Source organism: Haliotis rufescens, unplaced genomic scaffold, assembly GCF_023055435.1.
Source record: "Haliotis rufescens isolate VD_foot unplaced genomic scaffold, xgHalRufe1.0.p SCAF_71, whole genome shotgun sequence".
Lineage (NCBI taxonomy): Eukaryota > Metazoa > Mollusca > Gastropoda > Lepetellida > Haliotidae > Haliotis > Haliotis rufescens.
Genome location: NW_025964363.1, coordinates 126458 through 148496, shown reverse-complemented (window position 1 = coordinate 148496; position 22039 = coordinate 126458). Strand labels below are relative to the sequence as shown.

The window sequence follows — 22039 nt, the reverse complement described above, 5'->3', positions numbered from 1 at the left end:
CTATTTCAATGAAGATCCAAATGTAAAACTGGACTGTCAATATGGAGGTGTTTTCAAGGCTGTGTGAATTACGCATGTGGAGGTCAGGCATACATAGTATCAGTTGCCTGGTGCCACATGTCAAGACATTGAAAATGACAACCACAGATGAGACACCTAAAGCCAGAAGAATGTTGTCTATGATTTGTTTGTTTGTTTGTTGTTTGAAGCTGCACTCAACAATATTTCAGCTATATGACGGCAGTGTGTAAATAATCGAGTCTGGACCAGACAATTCAGTGATTAATATCAGAAGCATCAATCCACGGAATTGGGATCGATGACATGCATCAACCAAGTCAGCAAGCCTGACCACCTGATCCCGTTAGTCGCCTCTTACGACAAGCATGGGTTGCTGAAGACCTATTCTACCCCGGAATCTTCACGGGTCATGTTGTCTATGAATTCATACAGATGCAGAAAAATGAAAGGAAAGTTTGCATCAAGTGGACAGAGCATTATCATGATAAATTGTAATGCTCCATAGTAATCATCTAATGCTCACCAAGAGTATTATTAAGAACCAAAAAGAGGATCAAATTAGGTTCTCAAGGTTAAGCATGAAAGTCCAGCTGTCCTTTTCATAAGGCTAACATTAAAAGTGGACACTGTAAATACCATCCAGGTTATGGCAGCAAACTTCAAGGATTCCCTTGGTTTCTAACACTGCATTTGAATGAAAAAGATGCAGACCTTGGTTTGACATGCAAAAACAAACTTCACCCATGCCAACAGTGAATTCAATAATTGACAGAAATGTGTTCTTCTCCTCACAAGGTAACTGAAGGCTCCTGGTACAGTTACAATGGTAACTCACCCTCTCTATTGGTCCACACACACAGTTGACCAGCACTCCTAGCGCAGACTTCTGGACTTCGGGATCGGCAAGAATCTCGCCCTCTGCTAGACCAATGATTACACTGCAAACAGAAAATGCTGATGAGACGATTATCTACAGAATATTGACAAATACCCGAGTAACTGCCAAGACACTTCCAAGTACAATTACATTGTCTCCAGGATGTTTGCTAATTTGCTTTTGTCCTTAACTTGCAATTTCAATCATGTGAACTGTGGTACACTGGTATGGTTAGACACTTGTCTGGCTTGATTAAGTTCATTCATCAAGTTAGCTGAGATATAACTGTAAGCATATTACCATACTAGCTATTGATTATATCAAGCATGTTGTGAATAACAAACATTAACTAATAACAACATAACTTCCAAACCAAAAAACTCAGGACAACTATGCATACTTTAAATTAATATTTTACCATGACTTTGGGGAATACCGTATTTGACGTAATAAGCGCCCCGCTCCAATAAGCGCCCACGACGATATTTGCTGATATATTGGCAAGTGAACAATCCCAATTAGCACCCCTTCCAACTGTTCAATGTACAAAAGGCTTATATTTATTTTAGCACCCTTAATTATGGACAATTTAATTCTGGAAAAATATATCTGTCGTACATAAACATTTCAGGCTGTCAGCATAAACCACGAAATTTATCTTTTAACTCCAAATAATATTCTAATAAGAGCCCCCTATTCCTAATTTTGAGAGCGCCCTCGGCGCTTATTACGTCGAAAATGGTACTCACATCCCAAAAAGGATTTCATATCGTTATAACATGCTTCTGATTCACAGAGGCAGCAATAAGTTTTGAGAGGACACTGGATAGTGATCTTAAGAGTGTAATACAGGTAATGAAGGATGCCAAAGAGCTTAAATTAGTATGATGTCATACTCTGTGAAAGCAAAAAACATTGCTGCAGGAAACAGTGTATGAGTATATACTGTGCACACAGCAACAAACTTTTCTTAAAGTGATGATGGATTATCTCATATCTGTATTAACACCAAAGAGTTCATCTTTGAATTTGTCATGGCAGAATGGAGATAAATATACTGTGTTGTCAATGAAGAGCTACATCCACTATGGACCTTATTATCAAATTTAAGATTCAAAACCTCACATTATGCATTTAGTTGGGCCCATTTAGTTTTACAATTTAGCACACTCAAATCTATGACATAGAGGCCTGTGACGATCCACCAACGGTGCGCTCGATACATATCACGTTACCTGGCTCACGATCTGATACATATCACGTTACCTGGCTCACGATCTGATACATATCACGTTACCTGGCTCACGATCTGATACATATCACGTTACCTGGCTCACGATCTGATACATATCACGTTACCTGGCTCACGATCTGATACGTATCACGTTACCTGGCTCAAGATCTGATACATATCACGTTACCTGGCTCACGATCTGATACGTATCACGTTACCTGGCTCACGATCTGATACGTATCACGTTACCTGGCTCACGATCTGATACATATCACACTACTGGCATGGGCTCTTATCTGTGGTGCGTAAGCCATGTTTTTCATAGACAGGATGGCCAAATACCTGGCACACTTATGATTTACAGTTGGCAGTGCCAGGTATGGCGCAACGAAAAATTAACGTTTTCACTACTCATTTTCACTAGTAATTAGTGTTTGGTGTAACATTTATTAAAGAATACATCTAAGTTAAGAATGAAAACATTTTACTTTGTGTGCGATTGTGATCGATACTTGAACCAAGTAAAAATTCCCAACAGACCGATTATCATCCCACTACTAATGACATACCTCTTCATTGAAAACACTGTAGGTTCATCACCAAATCAAAGTGAAACTAGAACACAATTAACTATGGCAACTCAACAAAAGACACAACAAACCAATTTCTTTTTTTTATTAACAAATCTTACATCCGCTTAAAATGGACCTACAAACATTCAAAGACAGTGTTTGAAATACAGCCCATGATCCTACCCAGTCAGTCTCAGACTCAAACCTTTTCAGTCACCAAGGTAACCATTTTATTTGTATTGAGCTATCAAGGCGTAGCACTGGCTGAGAAATGTTTCAGGGTCCAGGAACATAACAGAAGGTTTTCAAATCATCAGACTGATGCAAATCAGGGGTAGTCTGTCATCTTCGAGGATTGACAGATTATTCCATTTGAACAGTGCTGAAGTCGGAGTTGGTGTTGTTCCGATGGCGCCACATACCTTACAGCTGGCGTTATCTTGTTGTTGTGTAGAGAGGCGGGGTCCAGGCCAAGAAGCAGCTGTCTGAGTTGGGGAATTGGTTTTATGCCAAAGTGTTAGTATATTACACTCACTGTAATCTAACAGGACTTACGTCCCTATTAAATTATTGCCAATTTGGCCAAACTTCAAATATTTCATAAGAGACGTTACTTTGAAATTAGATTTAAGTTTGCCTATATTGCACTTCTAACCCGACGTGTAATCATATTCGTAAGAGGAATCAACCAAATAAACAGTACAAGCGCTCTTCATAAGTGGCTTTGATAAACCTACCAACACACTTTTGTAGCGAAGTGCTGCATAAATAGTTCACCTTAGTTGTTACTATAGTTATTACTGAATGTAAACGACATAATCCCATATCATTTGGTTTATCACTTGATAAAAATAATTCTACATTTGTTTCTGCGTGTCAGCAATGAAGTTCAAGCATGTCTGAAACCTCCATCAGGGCGACATTGTTTCTTGGCGACAGTTGATGCTTGTGCCAAACCTAATGACGTATTCACAGGTGCCACATCTTGTCAAGGCAAACTTACGTCATACTGTCTTGTTAAATGAGATTGCTACAGAAGGGTCATTTATGTCTTATCCACAGAATCTTCACTGACTCCTCTTTGAATATTTGGAGGAGGCACTATCATGGTTACCCAATATTTTGTGCCTTGTCATGGGTCTTGTGAGTTGAAGGGAATCACCATGGTAGCCATATGTTAGTGAACTAGTCAGACAGTTCATATACTGTATCACCTTGTCATGTACAGTGGCCTGTTGGTTGGTTGGTTTGTTGTTTAACGCCGCACTAAGCAATATTCCAGCTATATGACGGCGGTCTGTAAAAAATCAAGTCTGGACCAGACAATCCAGTGATTAATATCATGAGCGTCGATCCACACAATTGGGATCGATGACATGCATCAACCAAGTCAGCGAGCCTGACCACCCGATCCCGTTAGTCGCCTTTTACAACAAGCATAGTCGCCTTTTACGGCAAGCATGGGTTGCTGGAGATCTTTTCTACCCCGGAATCTTCACGGGTCTACAGCGGCCTGTAAACAGCTGAGTCTCGAGCAGATGGACCAGTTGATTCACATCATGATCAACATCCCATGCTGTCGGGGTACAACAACATGCATTCAACCAAGTCAGTGAGTCGGAGACCTATTCCAACCTGGACTCTCAGGGAATATTGAGTATACTACAGCTCCACCATGGCACCATGCAGAGGTAACACGCCTCCCCATGGCAACCACTGGTGAACTCCATGGGGGATCATTCCATGTAATGAGGATGCATCGACTGGACACACCGACAAACAAAGGACACTGTGCAACAAAATAACCTCACTTCACTTTCAGCCAGGTGAGCTAATCACCAAAACTTGATTTCCCTGATGAAAGTATGCACACATGTAAACACAATGTTGAGATGGTAATTTGGCATAGATATAGTAACATTACATAGAATAGTTCAGCTGCAAACAGTTTAGACAAATTACAAGTGGTATGAAATATTTTGGCAAGGTGATGTGTCTTTATCATGCTAATACTTCAAGATGGTGTCAAATGTCAAAACGGTCGTCAAATTAATCATTATTTTTGCACTTAATTATTGAGAATGATACTGGATAGGAAACATAATCAACCCTTCATGTCTTTGATATCAAATATAGGAAAACTTGGTGATAAAAGTAGAGAAAACCTCAATGCAAGCGTTAGTTTAGCTGCTTTAATCGTGCTGATCTATTTACTCTCAAAAGACACTCAGACAAAATTCTCTATTACCATAAGGGTCACAATGACAGCAAGGAATACTACCTATTAATTCCCATTTTAGGCACCTGTCATTCCCAGCAGGTAATAGGTACTAGTGTTTGCCAGCTGCCCGGGGGCGCGCACGTACCTGATGGCGGGGGTGGACATGTTGTCTGGGAGGGAGATGGAGTCCAGTAGCAGCAGCTGGGACTTGGGGGTCACCATGCACAGGGAGATCACGTCCAGGGCACTCTTGATTGTCTCTGGTCTGTAAAACATTGCATCTGTGAGTAACTCATCCTTCAGCTTCATCATGAAACAAGTTGTTTGTTGCACTCAGCAATATTCCAGCTGCATGATGGCGGCCTCAAATCTGTCTGGACCGGACAATCCTGAGTTTGAATATTTGCTACTACCATCAAGAACTTCACCCGAGGTGGCTCCACTCAAACTCGCGCCCCAACCCTCTATACTGTCGGGGTATGATGACTTGCCATCAAGCAAGTCACTGAGTGTCACCACCCGATCAATCAATTGGCATCAAGTGGCATCCCCCCAAGTGGTGACACAAGTAACAAGAGAGAATGTTGAGTGAGTTATATGCTGCTTTAAAAGTAGTTAAGTCATGTCTCAGTGTGTCAGTTCAAAGTGCGAGGAAGACATACGTAATCCATGAATCTGTGTATGGTGCTGCCAACCAAGAAAAAAATGTTTTTAACTTACTTCCCAGGAGAGTTGTTCCAATCAGGTGCCATGGCAACCAGTTGTATAAGGAGCTGGATTCCCCCTAGTCTGTGAAACGTGGCTTCAGGCACCCAGTGTGTGCGCAGGGGAAGCAACTCCATCAACAGCTCCATGTTATCCTGGATGACTTCAGGAGTCAACTTGAGTGGCTGAAATACAAGTCAAAAACATGACATTCACAATCTAACCATTATTAAAGTTTAAACTTATCTGTAAGTTTTGGATTTGGATCTGTTATGGTTATAGTGGTTTTATTGTTTGTAAGTTAATGTTTCTGTCCAGACCAATAGCAGCTTTGTCTACCAATGGGAGATAACTCCAGCATGAATTGTAGATGTTAGGTGGGACAGGGGAAGTCACCCCAAGTTTCAAATTTGTCTATGTTGTATGCAGGAAGCACATAGGCAGCATGACAGGCTGATTAGTATTTTCAGCCATCTCACCCGCCCTCCCAATCCAGGTTGAACTCTGATCACTGTCATACAGTGTTGTCATTCAAGTTTGCTGTATTATTGATCAGTGGTTCTAACGTTCGCATAGTTAATGGTTGGCCACATTCCATACATAAAAAATAATCACCAAAAAGACATTATGAAAACAATTTATTAGGAGAAGACCTCGTAACTGTGTCACTTGTACCTAATCCATTTGATTTTCCGCAATAAAATATGTTTAAATCAAACAATTTATATGACAGCATATCTTCAAAGAAGAAATATCTAATACCAAATCCTACAAGCAGGACATCTAATATTTTGTTTGTGCAATGTTATTTTAACCATCTTAATTTAAAGCATGAGCAAAAAGTGGTATCATTAAAGAATGCCAAAATTTAAAGGTAAATGTTACTTTTTTTTCTTAACAAAATAAGGGGGCACGGGTGGCCCAGTTGTCTAAGGCGCCGCAATTCGCTGAGCAGAGTTGCGTTCATTGGGCACTCCAGAAACCTATGATTGTGGGTTCGAATCCCTGTTCGCCCCGATTATGTTTCTAGGTTTGTCAGCACCATACTCTTGCTCGTGGGTTTCACCGAAGTGGTAAACGTCTTAGACCTGCAACACTTTGGGCTTTCCTCCCACATTCAGCTGACATGCCCCAATGGAATACTGTTAAAAGCGGCGTTAAACCAAACTCACTCACTCTTAACAAAATAAAATAAAAAGTGGGGACATTAATCGACTACTGCTCATGCCAAGTCTTCCTATTTCTACAGGTCAGAGGTGTGAGAAAATATTTTAAAATGCACTTTCATATGAGTGAGTGAGTGAATGAGTATGGTTTTAGGCCGCTTTTAGCAATATTCCAGCAATATGACGACGGGGGACACCGGAAAATGGGCTTCACACATTGTACCCATGTGGAGAATCGGACCCCGGTCTTCGGCGTTTAACCACTTTAACTTTAACCACTACGCTACCCCACTGCCCCACTTTCATATGATAAGCTATGAATGAGTTTCTCACCTTATAAGCAGGTGTTTCTTGCAGAGAGCTGCTCCCATCATTCCGGAGGTGAGATCGCCGGATCTCGTCAGCCTTTACCGCCAGGTGGGCCTCGAAGTATCTCTTGAGAGCGGAACACACGTGCCTCGCCGTTTGTCTCATCGTGAATATGTGGCCCTCGTTCATGATGTCCACCTCGTCCTCCACATTGAGGATCTCCAGGGTGCTGATCTGCAAGTTCTACCATCGTGTGAGGACCGGCAAGGACAAGGTATGACAAGGGTCCTCTTGGCCACGAACCATACATAATTATTACAATGAGCAAAACCCTTACAAATCTTTATTGAAGTTATCAGATGTGTTCATATGAATGAGAATTTGACTTTATACTTTTCAGACATTGTATGTTTGGGACGTATAACAACACAAAATGAATACTTTAGGCAAAATGTGTCAAAAAGGTGATTTGGGAGGTTTTCAGGATACTTGCAAGAGCTTTCTGAATCCTTTGGGCTATTTTAGCGATAAGAAAATTATAAGTCCTCTTGTTAACATAGGACTGTAAACATGGTAAAGTTACCTCGTCTCATAAGACATATCATGTTGATGTTTGTTTATTTGTTGTTTCAGCAATACTCCAGCTATATGACGGCGGTCTGTAAATAATCAAGTCTGGACCAGACAATCTAGTGATGGACATCATGAGCATCATTCCACACAATTGGAATACAATGACATGCATCAACCAAGTCAGCGAGCCTGATCACCTAATCTCATTAGTCGCCTCTTAAGACAAGCATAGTCGCCTTTTAAAGCAAGCATGGGTTGCTGCAGACCTTTTCTACCCCGGATCTTCACTGGTAAGTTGATGTTTGAGTTAACGAGATTCCCTCTGTTATGCAGGTAGGTAACTTATCACAGTGAGACTCAGGGAGACACAAGCTACTGACCACATTGAAGAGTCTGCGCAATCCGTCCTTCTGGTCAAACAGCTCCATGATGACTCGGAATGGGAAGGCTTGAGTGAAGAACATGGCAGCATGGCAACGGCTTGAGTCATGGGAACACTCCATCAGCCACATGACATACCTAGCAGGACAATCAACACTGTAACCATGGTAACCATCCAACAGACAAACACATGGCAAATTGACACAATTAGAAAAGAACAATGTACAATCTTTGAAACACACTTTCTTGTTTATTCCACTGCATGCAAACTTACATGTTCACCACAAAATAATTGTGCAAGTTCGACAAGGCTGCCTTTATTATCACTTTATTATCACAGCAACAATTAGAAGAACAAGGAAAATCTGAACTGTCTTTCAGCAATAACAAAAGCCTTGTACAATGCAGCCTTAGAAATTCGGGCTGGTTTAAACTAGTCAAGAGGACTAGTTTAATACTTATTATACTAGTCCTTAAAGTTTGTAGCTAGTCCTACTTGAACAAGATTAAAACTTTCACTATGTTTACATTTCCTGTCAGTTTTATTCAGTTCCAATTTGTAGCAGAATGGAAGCTACTAGTCAATGAGGACTACCATTATTGGATTTGGAACCTTGGATTTTGACCTTGGCACAATGTATTATCTTGGGCTAGCGGACTAGCATGAGTTTGTAAGGCTGCTAATGACTGGTTCCCTGGGAGGCCACCCATCCAAGTATTAACCCTACAGGTTCTACTACACCAAATCAGAACCAGTTTGGACAGTGCGGTTTTCGTAGGGAGCCTTCAGTGTAGATCGAGAGATATCTGCAGGCTGTGATTGGAGCATATTCTGTAAGATTTTTATGTCTTTCAAATGTACATCCATCCAGTTATTAAAACTGACCATGTTTTTCTATATTTAGTACTGTCTTTTTCAACATGATGACTTATGCTATTTTCAAGCAGGTGACATTTGGTGCGAAACTGGGGGTGGTGTGTTTAGCTTCCGGTACTCGGAAAAGGAGCTGACTAAGCTAGTCATTTTTATTTTTTTTATTGCTGCTCCAAGGCCAAACTGTGCACACACATACAAGTAATAGCTGTTGAATGCTTAGTTATTTAAAAAAAAATCATAACGTTACTATAGAAGTCTATGGGAAAACATTTGGTTGTGTGTAACCTACACTGCAGCCATTGTGGCTACATGTCCCCCATGGAGTCACGTTTCTCTACAAGCATGGGGTGATGGGGAATGTATGTACTCTGCACCACAATCCGTGATGTTGAACACTAAATACAAGAGACATCCAGTGCCACGAACACCTAGAGGAAGCACTCATGAAGTTATATTCTTACAATCCATTACCCTAACATTAAACCTACTGAGGTGAGGTGAGGTGAAATTGGGTTGAACGTCGCGTCCAACATTATTGCACTTATATAGCGACGTGCATGTACGTGTGTGTGTTTGTGTGGCTGCTTGTACTAGTCCGGACTGATGCCGATTTATAGTGCTAGCTCACTGAGATACCATGCCGCAGTTTAACATGAATACCCCACTCAGACACAGTTTACTGACTCCGAGCCGACCAGTCCTTGTTTTAGCCCCTTAATGCCGAGCGCCAGACAGGGTAACAACAAGTACCATCTTTAAACGTCTTTTGGTATGACGTGGCCGGGGATCGAACCCCGGACCTTGCGCTCTCCGGGCGGACGCTCTACCAATAGATCACGGAGGCGGTCAAACCTACTGAGGTGTGTCAGGTGTGTATTGCACACTGTAGAGGAATACATACCCAACAAGATCTGACAGGATGTGTTCAGGTAACAAACACACCTGAAAAGGAAAGGTTATGGTTTATGAAACACATCACACTCACAACAGTCAAAATAGACAGAATCAAAATATCATAAAAGATTCAGAGATAGATGAACTATATGCACCATATAACAAGGTATATTTTGATATTCATTGCTAACGAAGCTCTGGACACAGGCTATTGTAGATTTTAGTAAAATCTAAATATTTTTTACATTTGTATACTTATCCTGCATTACTCCTTAATGCATTCACTGCTTACTTACGACAACTAGAAGGACAGCCTGCGAAGGTCCTGGGTGAAGAAATAAAGTTGTTGTTCTCAAGTCCCAATCAGTGGCCTTCCGTCGCTGTCCTGTGACCTTGATGACACCTAAGGTCATCTTCACATCACTGCCTGTCGCCCAAGCTCTTAGAAAAACATACTTTTGAGGTTTCTGAAGCCAAAGTGGGGAGGCAAGTCTAACGACGGGTGGGCCTTAAGCGTAGTAATGCAGGATAAGTATACAAATGTAAAAAATATTTAGATTTTACTAAATTTTTTACTTATCCTGCATTACTCCTTAATGCATCTGTATCGGACGGTTTGGAGGTGGGTAAACCTTCAGAATACAGAAACCTCAAATAATTCACACCCTGCAATACGACACCAGTTGGTCGATAAACCGTGAAGCGGAAAAGTTCAGACAAAAACGCCATTACGGTAGGGTTGTTCAAAAATCAAAAAGATTGAACATAGGAATTAAAGAGAAATTCCCTTTACACGCTTAGTAATAAAGAAAATAATAGCTATTCAGCTAATTCTTTACTTACTGCGTCATAGAGCCGTCGCTGACAAACAAGATTGTCTAATATTCTTCCACTGGTGGCGACTGAGTGACTGCACATGGAAGTTGACTGGCTCTGTATAGGGCGAGTTCATTATTTGCGTCAGTGGTTGGCAATCTGCAGGATAACAACCAGAGGGCCAAACTTCGAACGTCTTCGACATCCTCGAGAGTCACAACGCTAAGGTTATGACTAACGAAAATATGTGTCGAATCTCCAGAAATATCCTTCCGTGATTATTCCAAAACCACAATTGCCGTGTTGAGCCCTGGTAAGGCTGAGATCTTGAGGGTAATTCGCTCTCGGCGAGTTCCGTTTGATGATCTCGTAGGCCTGAAGGATTACTGCGCGTAACCATAGAGATATGGTGTTGCGATTATGCGACTAACTTCTGTCGTGGACGAACCACGCCTAGTCTTGGAGCGTCGAATGAAAACTCGAACTGCTCGCACCGAGCCCAGGAGAACTTCACCATGTACGATTCCCACAATAGTCGATATCGGTGGGATGGTGAAGGAACGGTCGGGTTGGCCTGGTAGTAGATTTTAGCAATAAAATCCCAGCATAACCCTAGATGTCCCGTTCCGTGCGTCCCATGCTCAAAACGGATCCGGGTTGAGTCGATCACATGTAGTTCGCTCACCCGTACCGCCATTGCTAATGCCAAGAGAAACCATTGTTTCCTTGGTGATGTCCAAGCTCTTCACAGCGATAGCACGTTCGCGGAGCTCTCTATACTATACCGAGAGTGTAACGAAGGTGTCACGTGCTGGGAAGGAGCTTGAAAATGAGGATGCAATGAGGGGCTCGAAGGGGGCCCTCGCAAACCTCGAAGTACCACGTTCAAGTCCCAATCAGGTGGCTGGAACTTGGCCTTCTGATCCTCAAACCTGAATGAGCATAATATGGCCTGTAGTTCCGTGACCTTAATCACACTGTGATTTTCCGGAAACGGCCAACACTAAGATAATTGCAGCCAATTACGTAGTAATGGTGCTACCTTCCAAGTGTTTTTGGGTACGCAATGTAGGAGGTATTCCTCTAGGAATTGTGACGCAATGTAGGAGGTATTCCTCTAGGAATTGTGACGCAATCGTAGGGTCTTGATTCTTTTCTTCCCTGTAAAAAGTCTCAAGTGATCCCCACTTGTCATCGTCGTCTCTGGGAGAGTAACGATGAACTAAAGCTATAGCTTTGCTGCCCGTGTCGAAATAACCCTTCGCACTTAAACGCCTTTTAAAGACGAACCATGCGTGCAGACGTTGGGTGAGGCAATTTTCTGTTGAGGGTGGATGAGTAGGTTGGACCACTGTGAGAGGGGAAGTGAATCGTTTTAGATTTTTCCGAGCTTGACGAACTACCCTCTCGCCGGTTACCAGGGTGCGACCAAAGGAGAGATCGAGATACCTTGTCTCCTTGATCCCCTGTAGCACCTTGGAAAGTAAAAGTGGTGGCAGAAGAGTGTTAGTTCTTTGCCCTTCCCAAGTGATACTGAACTCGTCCACCGCCCAAGTCTGCGGATCCGGCAACGGGGAGATATACGTCATGAGTTGGTGGCCTAGGCAAGTAATAAACAAGTCAGTGTTTGGTTGCCTGAATTCCTGAAGCAGTAACTGGAATGCTTCTGTGAGAAATTTCCACTCGGTGGGAGCCACCCTGTCTGGACGTGATAAAGTATCGGCCAGTATGTTTCTACATCCGGGGATGTGCTGAACTATGAACCTTAGTCACAGCCGATCCACTAGATGGAAGAAATCTGAATGTCCTTAGAAGTGGAGAGTGGGAGTGTGTTGTTCCCCGATTGCACAGGCACCACACCGCAGTGCTGTTGTCTGTGGATATAGCGAGTCGGGCTAACTGTAGTTGATTCTGCCAATGTGATATAGCCAGAATTAAAGCTTCCAACTCCAAGTTGTTTATGTGCCACTTCCATTGTGCGCCGGGCCATAGCCCTGAGCTTATCTGGTCTTGTAAGTGAAGACTCCACCCCTGAAAGGGGACGTCCACAAACAGGTGTGTATTCGGGGAAAACCCGAATAAACAGACTCCGCAGACATTCAGCGCCACAAATTGAGGCAAGGCTCTAGCTTAGTCGGTAGAGTGATGGCCTTGAGTGGATCCTGACTCCTGATGTAAGGGTTCAGGAAAAAAATGAATTGGTCGCAGTTGTAAGCGGCCCATGCTAGTTAACTCCTGTGCCGAGGTGATTAACCCTAGCAACACTTGCCACTGGCGAAGTGTGTGTGGTTGGTGTAGAGTAGATGACAAAAGAAGTAGAAACTTATGCCATCTGTCCCTCGGTACAGATAGGATATCCTGGTCTGTCTTAAACAGGTCTCCTATGAACTGAAGTCAATGGGAAGGAGAATACTCCCGACTTCGCCTCGTTGATTGTCTATCCCAGTTATTGACATGTGTTGATGATACAGTAGATCGCCCTCCATCTACGACTCGAACCAAGTGTTCGTCACGTGTAGATAGTTATTGGCTTCATTACTCCTGTAAATAGCCATAAGTGTCACTGACATGTCAAATGGGAAATACTACCATTGGTAGAGAACCCCAATGAACTGGACCTGAAAAGTCTACGGTTGGGATGGATAGTCGAGACTGATGAAGAATCAAACGTTCGTTGAACACAGAGATTGTGGATCATTCTCATCTTGTCTGGGTCCTTCATGAGTACCAGGTAGGTGTGAGGATAAAACCCCGGAGTAAAGACTGGGTTGTGAACCCACTCTACAGCTCTTCTTACCAACAGTATGTCTATGTTGGATTTTCCCAATCAAACTGTGGTCAACGGTGGGGTTATCTCTACCCTTATACGGACACCATGATATAGTGCGATAAGTACGAAATCGTCCTTGAGACTTGTCTCTGCCACTCCCTTTCTCAGTAAGGGAATGCTGGTCTTCCCTGAGAAACGCGCGTCTAGGCTTATAATTCCCTGACTTGCCAGCCCGCTTGGACTTTCCAAGCTTTTTGGGAACTTGACGTGCGTGTCTGCGATCTGTTCGTTGAACAGGGGAGTAGATGACCAAGGTTGAAGTAATAGACTGCCCTTGAAACCAGCATCTCAGTTGGAAATGGCTATAAAGTCTTGGGTGTAACGGTAATCTCCGTCAGAACGGTCTCAAGATGAATTTTCCTGTGGTCAAACTGACGCTGTAGGAAAAACACCATAGTTTGGAAGTGATCTAATCAGATATGGTTATCCTCTAATAGATTCTGATCCACTGCAAACATTGACGATATTGGTCGCTTAAATCACGGAGCAAATGTGAGTTTTGGAGAAGTCTTCCTCTAATGACCTCGTGGTGTCCCTCTTATTAACCCTGTTATCAGGGGAAGGCGTTACTGACACGAGATGGTCTGCTTCCCAATCGGGTACATGTGCTAAGCTGATCATGTGCCGGTTACGTAACCGAGTACACTGTAAGCCTTGGGCTAACGTCATTGTAGAGACCTTGAATGGTACGCAGACGCTGCGCTCAGCGCAGGTCTGGAATGTTGGAACAGCGCTAAGCTGATCGTGCGACGTTTGCGTAATAGGAGCGCTTTGGGTAGCAGTCAGACGCTGCGCTCGGCGCAGGTCTATGCTGGATATGTTGGAACAGCGCTAAGCTGACTGTGCGTCACTTGCGTGATAGGAGCGCTTGGGTTGTAGTCAAGTGCTGCGCTCGGAGCAGATAAATCAGACACAAAGCTCAAAAGTATTGACTGGATCAAGGCTTGCGTCTAATCTACCCCCATCATAGCATCTCGATACGCTGGTGCTGTCGCCGACGTCACAGATTATCATACATGTATCTGGAAGTGTCCGGCGGCTGAAAAAATAGGAGCAGTTACGATACTCACAAAATCCTCCGGTATTGTTGATTTCGGTGGATGGTGTACTTCTGCAATCACAGGCGTCATAATACCTGCCGATAATAATGGTTGGGTGGTAATGACAGAACCATATGTCATTCGCTATTCTGCGATAGTGACATTCCTCTCGTCTCACGACGGAATAACTGCAAAATATGATTGTGAGTAATCTGCTTTTATATAGTAAACTCGTTGGATTAGAGATTTACACAAAAATTACATTTTGAATTTTGGCGAGCACATCTACGTGCATGCCTATGACCGTGGATAAAGAGCTTTGGGCGATTATTCCACGACAATATGTACACCACGCAAACATAAGTTACGCAATTAACCCATTGAAGAAATGGTACTGAAAGAATGCCCTAGAATTGAACAGTAATCTATCGGCAAAAATACGAATTGCAAGGGTATACAATATCTTTATATACGCAATTCAATGTAAACCAAGGCTATTTACATTTAGAGATTGGAGAGCACATCCGCGCGCAAACCAACCAAAGTGGATGATAATCTTTGTAAGGTTTTTTCCACGACAATTAGTACAATGCTCAAAGGTATGTTACGCAATTAAACCCTTGTTGATGAGACAATACTGGAAGAGTGCCGAAGAATTTGAACACTAATCTATCGGCAAATTTACGAGTTGCAAGGGTATACAATATTTTTGTATGCGCAACTCAATGTAAACCAAGGGTATTTATATTTTCATTTAGGGTTTGGAGAGCACATCTGCGCGCAAACCAAACAACGTGGATGATAATCTTTGTAAGATTTTTCCCACGACAATTAGTACCACGCTCAATCATAAGTTACACAATTACGCCATTGTTGATGAGGCGGTACTGGAAGAATGCCATAGAAATGAACAATAATCTATCGGCAAAAACTACGAGTTGCAAGAGTATACAAAGTTCATATACGCAACTCAATGTTAAACCAAAAATACCAACAAAAAACTATTTAATCGCATAAACATAGGTACGCAATAAAAGAATTGTTGATGAAGCGGGACTGGAAGAAAGCCGTAGATTTGATATTAATCTATCGGCAACCATATTTTTATCGAGTTGAAAAAGTATACAATATTTTAGTATACGCAACTCACTGTTACGCCAAAGCTAGTAGTATTTAAAAACATAAGAATATGTTATACATACGTAGCTGAGAATTGTAAACAATATGACTGTTACGCCAAAGCTAGTAGTATTTAAAAACATAAGAATATGTTATACATACGTAGCTGAGAATTGTAAACAATATGACTACCTTGGCAGGCAAACGATTGTAACACAATTCAAAATGGCGGCGAACAACAATATTTTGGCGGGAAAAAAGACAAGAGTCTTTTCACGCCTAATTAATTCACATAAAACTACACAACATGGTGAAAGTAATATGAAAAGAATACATCACCCATCGCAGATCAATTTTTAAGATTGTAGACAAACTGAAGGTCTAAAATTAATCCAAAAGGAGAGCTCCGCTTGGACACGTCCTAGCTGTGCTGCGACAAGCAGTGATGTGAAGATGACCTTAGGTGTCATCAAGGTCACAGGACAGCGACGGAAGGCCACTGATTGGGACTTGAGAACAACAACTTTATTTCTTCACCCAGGACCTTCGCAGGCTGTCCTTCTAGTTGTCGTAAGTAAGCAGTGAATGCATTAAGGAGTAATGCAGGATAAGTAAAAAATTTTGATTAATATTTACAAAAACAAAAAGCACTCCACAAGCAAGTAATTTCTCTTTCTAAAATTTCAACATTATCAAGTAAAGACTGCAACATTGTATACCCATAAGGACTTAATTCAAGCATGGATTGCACTGTAAGATCAGCAAGTATTTTTGAATGACATTAACCAACAACCAACCCAGATCTACAAGATTTCAAAAACTTTGGTCACAAATAATCTTGCTGCATTTATTTAGAAAATATATCTCGTTCCATTAGTAGGTATTTTCATCTCCAGGCTCAGCAAATACCAATTAACTTAGACTGGATTGATATTTCCCCTATTAAACAGTGTGATGAATCCTATATATATAACACTACTTCTACAACCATTGGTAGTTGCGTTCTTACAGTGTAATATTAAGTTAACCCCTGCAAGGCTGAACTATGACTAAAACTCCCTCGCCGACATAGTAATACCCTTTCCATTGCATCCTCGAAGTAGGACAGGTAGTACAGACAGAGTGACACCCCTGTGGCGGCGATGGACGGCCGATACACCTCTAGCAGCTTCCCAACACCGCCGACTGACAGGAACTCGATAGCAAACTTCTTGTGACAGAGCAGTGTAGCGAGGTACTGAAAACATACAACACTCATCCTCAGCACTCGCTGACCAGGCTTGAAGCAGTCTCATCCAGAGATAGTTTTGTTGTTGACAAGAATGTTCAAACATGATGATGTCACTGCAAGCATGCATGTATCCATAGCTAAGATATTCAAGATGTTCTTTCTGTACAAACAGTTTCTAAGGCAAGCAATGTTTATATCACGTATATATCACATGCATCCACTTTTTCTGATATGTGCTACATTAAATAATGACTGGTGTGATTCATTGTTGGAAACGGGGGCACGGGGGGCCCAGTCGTCTAAGGCGCCGCGATTCGCTGTGCAGAGTTGCGTCCCTTGGACATGCCAGACATCCGATTGTCAACACTGGGATCCTCTTGGACCAGTGCCTGGGTCAGTTCATTTAGGTTTTGAACTTGGGGTCTGTATCCCAAAGGTGTTCAGTTGGGTTCAGATCAGGGTTTGTCATTATTTTTCAGAGTTGGGATTTCGAATCAGGAGGTGCTTAAAGTGCACGTGTCGTGCAATATATTAATAGACCGTACATACATATTTATGTAGCCAGTATGATGTATAATAGGATGGTCAAGAGAAAAAAGTGTAAAAACATAAAGTTAGCGCTGTTACGCTTAATTAAAAGTACATATTTTGAGGTCTGTTTTTGTCACAACCCACACAAATCTTAAAAGCGCTAACAAGGAGGCATGGCTTAATTAGCACAGACAGCTAGGCCTGCAGACTGATTGGATATTATCACCAGCTGGGTACGGAATATATCACAAGATAGATAAACACGGCAAACATACCAGCCAATGAAAACAGATGTCACCGCAGTGACGGTAGGTTTAGGCGAAGCCGCTAAATAGGTTTGTTTTGGAAGCTGATTACAGAGCGTCTGATTGCAGCTCTTTGGGTTGAACATTCAAATACTTTCTACAAATATTATGAAGTTTTCTCTCTCAGAAATTGACTAAATGTATCTAGGAAAATTGCAATTTGCAACAAAATTGCAATAATCTTTTTCACTTTTTTTGCCCGTTAATGCTCATGTGCATCAATGGTGCATTAAACCAAAAATCATCAATGAATCACACATGACAAACATGTGATAAATATGTAAACTGTTACACTTTGCCCATCTATTTTATGTTTTGATTCAGCACAGTCTGAGACTGATCGTACAACTCACCTTGAGAGCTTCGAAGGCTAGTCGCACATCTTTGTTTTCCTTCAAATTGATGTAGTACAGAATAAGATTCAAGGCATTATGCTCAAACGCTGCTCCCAGCAGCTGCAACACAAGGTAAGGTCAGGTGAGATGGGGTGAGGTGAGGTGAGGTGAGGTGAGGTGAGGTGAGGTGAGGTGAGATGGGGTGTTCAAGATTTGGGCACTCATATAGTCCACTCAGGCACAGTATACCGACAGTGAGTCGACCAGTCCTTGTTTACCCCCTTAATGCTGAGCACCAGGCAGGGTAACAACATGTAACACGAGAATTTACCTACACCAATAATGTAAACTGTTTCTTTCTGGGTAATATAAATGGAGGATATCAGCATGTGCATATAACATGTATAATAGTTTATCACCTACTGTACAGATACCTGATTTTCTGGCACTCTTGTATGCCTGGAACAGGCTGATCAAATTATATTTTAAAATGACATAACAATATCAGGTGTGATATCAAATCTATCAAGTGTAGTTTATGATGACATCTTGTCTAGTTATGGAATTTTGCCAGTGTACCTGTTGAAAGATAATTGCCAGTTTATTACCTGTAAGAGTAAGATTTGACTGCCAGTCCCTGTGGACCGACAAATAAAGTCCTGTTGTCTATGTTTAGTGTAAGGAAATAACATTGCGCTTTTCTTCGAGGTTAAATATCCATTTGTAGCGACTTAGTCTCAAACCAAAGGGAAATTTTCCAGGGAAAAACAGAGAAAATTATGACTGAACTTGGTGTGAATGATGTGTAGTGTAGATGTAACTAAGTTACTTCAGGGATACTGTCAATGAACATGATGTTGAAAGAAATATAACCAGGTGGCGAGGAGGGGCTGGTAATTTTTAGAGTTGTCTGTCAACTGAGATTCTATAAAGCCTGCTTGCACATTCACTGTGTCCTCAACATAGTTTAGATATACACTGAGTGTCACTGTTCACTTTCTATCTATTACTGAGCAGCTGTTGGGGTCAGTCGGGTTAATGTTTGGAAATAATTCTGATCTTAGTATTGAATGAGTTGCAAGTTGTACCAAAAATCGATGCAGTTGATATTTTTCTACATACAGTGTTCCCTCGTTATTGCGCCCTTCAATATAGCGCTAACTTGGTTATAGCGTGCGGTAAAGCAGGGATACGATGTGTTTGTTTTTTTGAAAGCATATATTGTACTCGATAATTTTTTTTTACACTATGAACACTGATGAATCATAAATAACTTCTATTCTAATCTTTTTTTAAACTCTGAAACGTGCAACATAGATCGTGTTAGGTAGGCAGAGCATGTATACTGTTTTGTTGGTCATCTACCACCTACGACTCGACCTTCGTTAAACCGCTGATCATCTATAACGCTCATCAATTATTTGGACCCCGAAGGTAGCGTTGTAGCGAGGGATCACTGTATTTACATGCTTACATCATGTACTTTGCATCAAAAACACAGGAATGTTGCATCAGGTGTAGCCTGGTGACCTGACACTGACCTCCTGATATTCCCCCATGGGGATAAGATACTGCAGGATCATCCTCTGCTTCATCCCAGCCGTGAGAGGGGACATGGAATACGAGCCGATAACGTACGGCTCCAGCTCCGCCCAGCTGCTGTTGCTGCACTCCAGGTCAGGATCTGTAACAGTAGTACGGGTGTGCGGTATTACCGGTACACCGGTATATTGTGGTGCAAATCTTCAGCACTACGTATTGCGATACGTTTGTAAATGTAGCAGTATATTGGGGCAAATATAAATAAGCATATTTACGTATCCCTAATCGATATAGAGATAGAAAATAGTATCTTTCTGATAGAACTTGCCTCTGACAATCTTATCAATTGGTGTGTACACATTGCGACTATCAAGCTCCTTACAGTGATAGCCCGTTCTTGGAGCTCTCTACACCAAGAGTATTTATACTATAACGAAGGTGTCACGAGCTGGGAAGGAGCTTGCTACTATGTGACCATATTATCTCCCTTGATTGTTGCTGGGATACAAAATAAGGGAGCCAAGGCTGATGTCTGGTGATTCTTCGGCAATATATTGCAATACGCATCGCAATACAGGTTAAAGTATGGCAATATATTGCAATACAAAATCCAGGTCAATACACAGCCCTAAACAGTAGGCAGTATTAACATACAACATCTTGACCTTGACTCATTCAACCTCGATTATCCAGTGTGCTATGTCCATTCTATTGTGACAAATATCCTGAAACCAATTGCTACCATAGATTCGTAATATTCCTGGTTGAATCTAACAGTGCTAAAAATAGCTACCCCATCAAATTACCCCGTTATTTTAGGATTTAAACAAGCTGTGATACAGAGAGTAACACCAGTACCCAACTTGACCTGTTGCGTTATTTGAAGCTCCTCAATGTCAGGAGTGACTGAAAATCTGTGCTAAATAATTTAAAATGTGAGCAGGTTTTCCCGAAAAAAGAGAAAAATTCTAGGGGGGTCTGGGGGCATGCCCCCCCCCAGAAATTTTTTAAACATTTGATTGCATTTTAAGCAATTTCGTGCAGTTTGGACAACATTCACACCAAGAAATGTAATAAGTCAATGGCAAAAATCAAAGTTTTAAAATTTATTAAAATTTATAGAATTTATTAAAATTATTGATAAGAGAGATGGAGACGTCACTTCCAAAACAAAGCTATGCTGGAGAATGCTTTGGGTTTGGGGTTGTTGTTTAAAGCTGCACTCAGCAATATTCCAGCTATATGACGGCTGTCTGTAAATAATCGAGTCTGGACCAGACAATCCAGTGATTAATATCGTGAGCATCGATCCACGCAATTGGGATCGATGACACGCATCGACCAAATCAGCGAGCCTGACAAGCCTATCAGGCTCGCTGACTTGGTTGATGCATGTCATCATATCCCAATTGCGTGGATCAATGCTCATGATGTCAGTCACTGGATTGTCTGGTCCAGACTCGATTATTTACAGACCGCTGTCATGAACAGAGTATTTATCATCATAGAATGGAGATAACATGGATAATACACTGGATAAATCGAGAAAGTGATTCCTTTGATACAACTTATTATGAACACACATTCCATTACTACTTGGCAGCAAGATATCAGCTGTTTACTTGTAAACAATAAATGCCTCCATTAGCATGATTAGCAAAAGATTAATACCAAATACAGATGTGGTTTATTGTTGATTTCAACTAAAATACCATTTTATTTCCTCAAACTCCATGAAAAATATGTTGAACACAATGTAGCCTTATGGTCCCAGGATAACCCTTATGAACACAATGGTCTACTGTAGGCACTCCGCTACTCAACCCACCACATACATTCAACGACCAAGGGACTCTAAGGTGAACAATGTTTCAGTGTTTGCATCTAGACTTACTTCCAAATGCCTGATACCGAGCTCTCTTCTGTGTAGACGTGAGCCTGTACAGGTCTTCACTATAGTAGCTGGGAGAGAGAGCTCGCTTCATCTTCCGTCTTCGTTCATCTCGCTTCTCTTTCTCGACCTCCTCTGATGACTTATCTGCTGCTGAATTGGTGTGGCTGATGCTTTCATTTGAGGGTGTACCTTTCGTTGGTGACACCTCCCCGAACATGGAGAATGGCCGATCACCTACTGATGGATGTACGTTCTCAGACTCCTCCTGAACCTGTTTCTTCCTCAGTTCATGAAGCCTCTTCAGCATGAGGGGGACCTGCACCCAACACACGGACAATGTAAAGCCATACACGAATCCTTTACATAACATGATGAGACAATACTGAACTCTCTACTCCTTAAACTAAACATCTCATAATCAGGTCATTAAGCAGAAGTCTCTCTTATCATCATTGTACATAGTGGGATTCTAGGTTCTCAGGTACCGCCCGCATCATCATAAAGTCTGCCACACATTTTGTTTTATTTCCATTTCTAAAAAAAAAATAAAAAAATCCTAATACTTT

At 41.7% G+C, this 22039-nt stretch overlaps 1 protein-coding gene across 3 annotated transcripts in view; it reads right to left on the bottom strand.

The window, feature by feature from the left end:
- LOC124111536 (DDB1- and CUL4-associated factor 1-like) overlaps positions 1 to 22039 on the bottom strand; it is a 71861-nt gene that overhangs the window by 30599 nt on the left and 19223 nt on the right. The window contains exons 6-16 of one of the 3 annotated variants that reach the window (XM_046471276.2): positions 21474 to 21789; positions 19579 to 19721; positions 18056 to 18157; positions 16714 to 16872; positions 9838 to 9878; positions 8059 to 8197; positions 7130 to 7339; positions 5646 to 5815; positions 5071 to 5190; positions 3127 to 3189; positions 857 to 959 (exon numbers count right to left, since the gene is read on the bottom strand). In XM_046471276.2, coding sequence (XP_046327232.1) covers positions 857 to 959; positions 3127 to 3189; positions 5071 to 5190; positions 5646 to 5815; positions 7130 to 7339; positions 8059 to 8197; positions 9838 to 9878; positions 16714 to 16872; positions 18056 to 18157; positions 19579 to 19721; positions 21474 to 21789 — 1566 coding nt within the window. The remainder of the gene's footprint in view (positions 1 to 856; positions 960 to 3126; positions 3190 to 5070; positions 5191 to 5645; positions 5816 to 7129; positions 7340 to 8058; positions 8198 to 9837; positions 9879 to 16713; positions 16873 to 18055; positions 18158 to 19578; positions 19722 to 21473; positions 21790 to 22039) is intronic. The other 2 variants (XM_046471277.2, XM_046471278.2) reach the window with 2 other exon arrangements.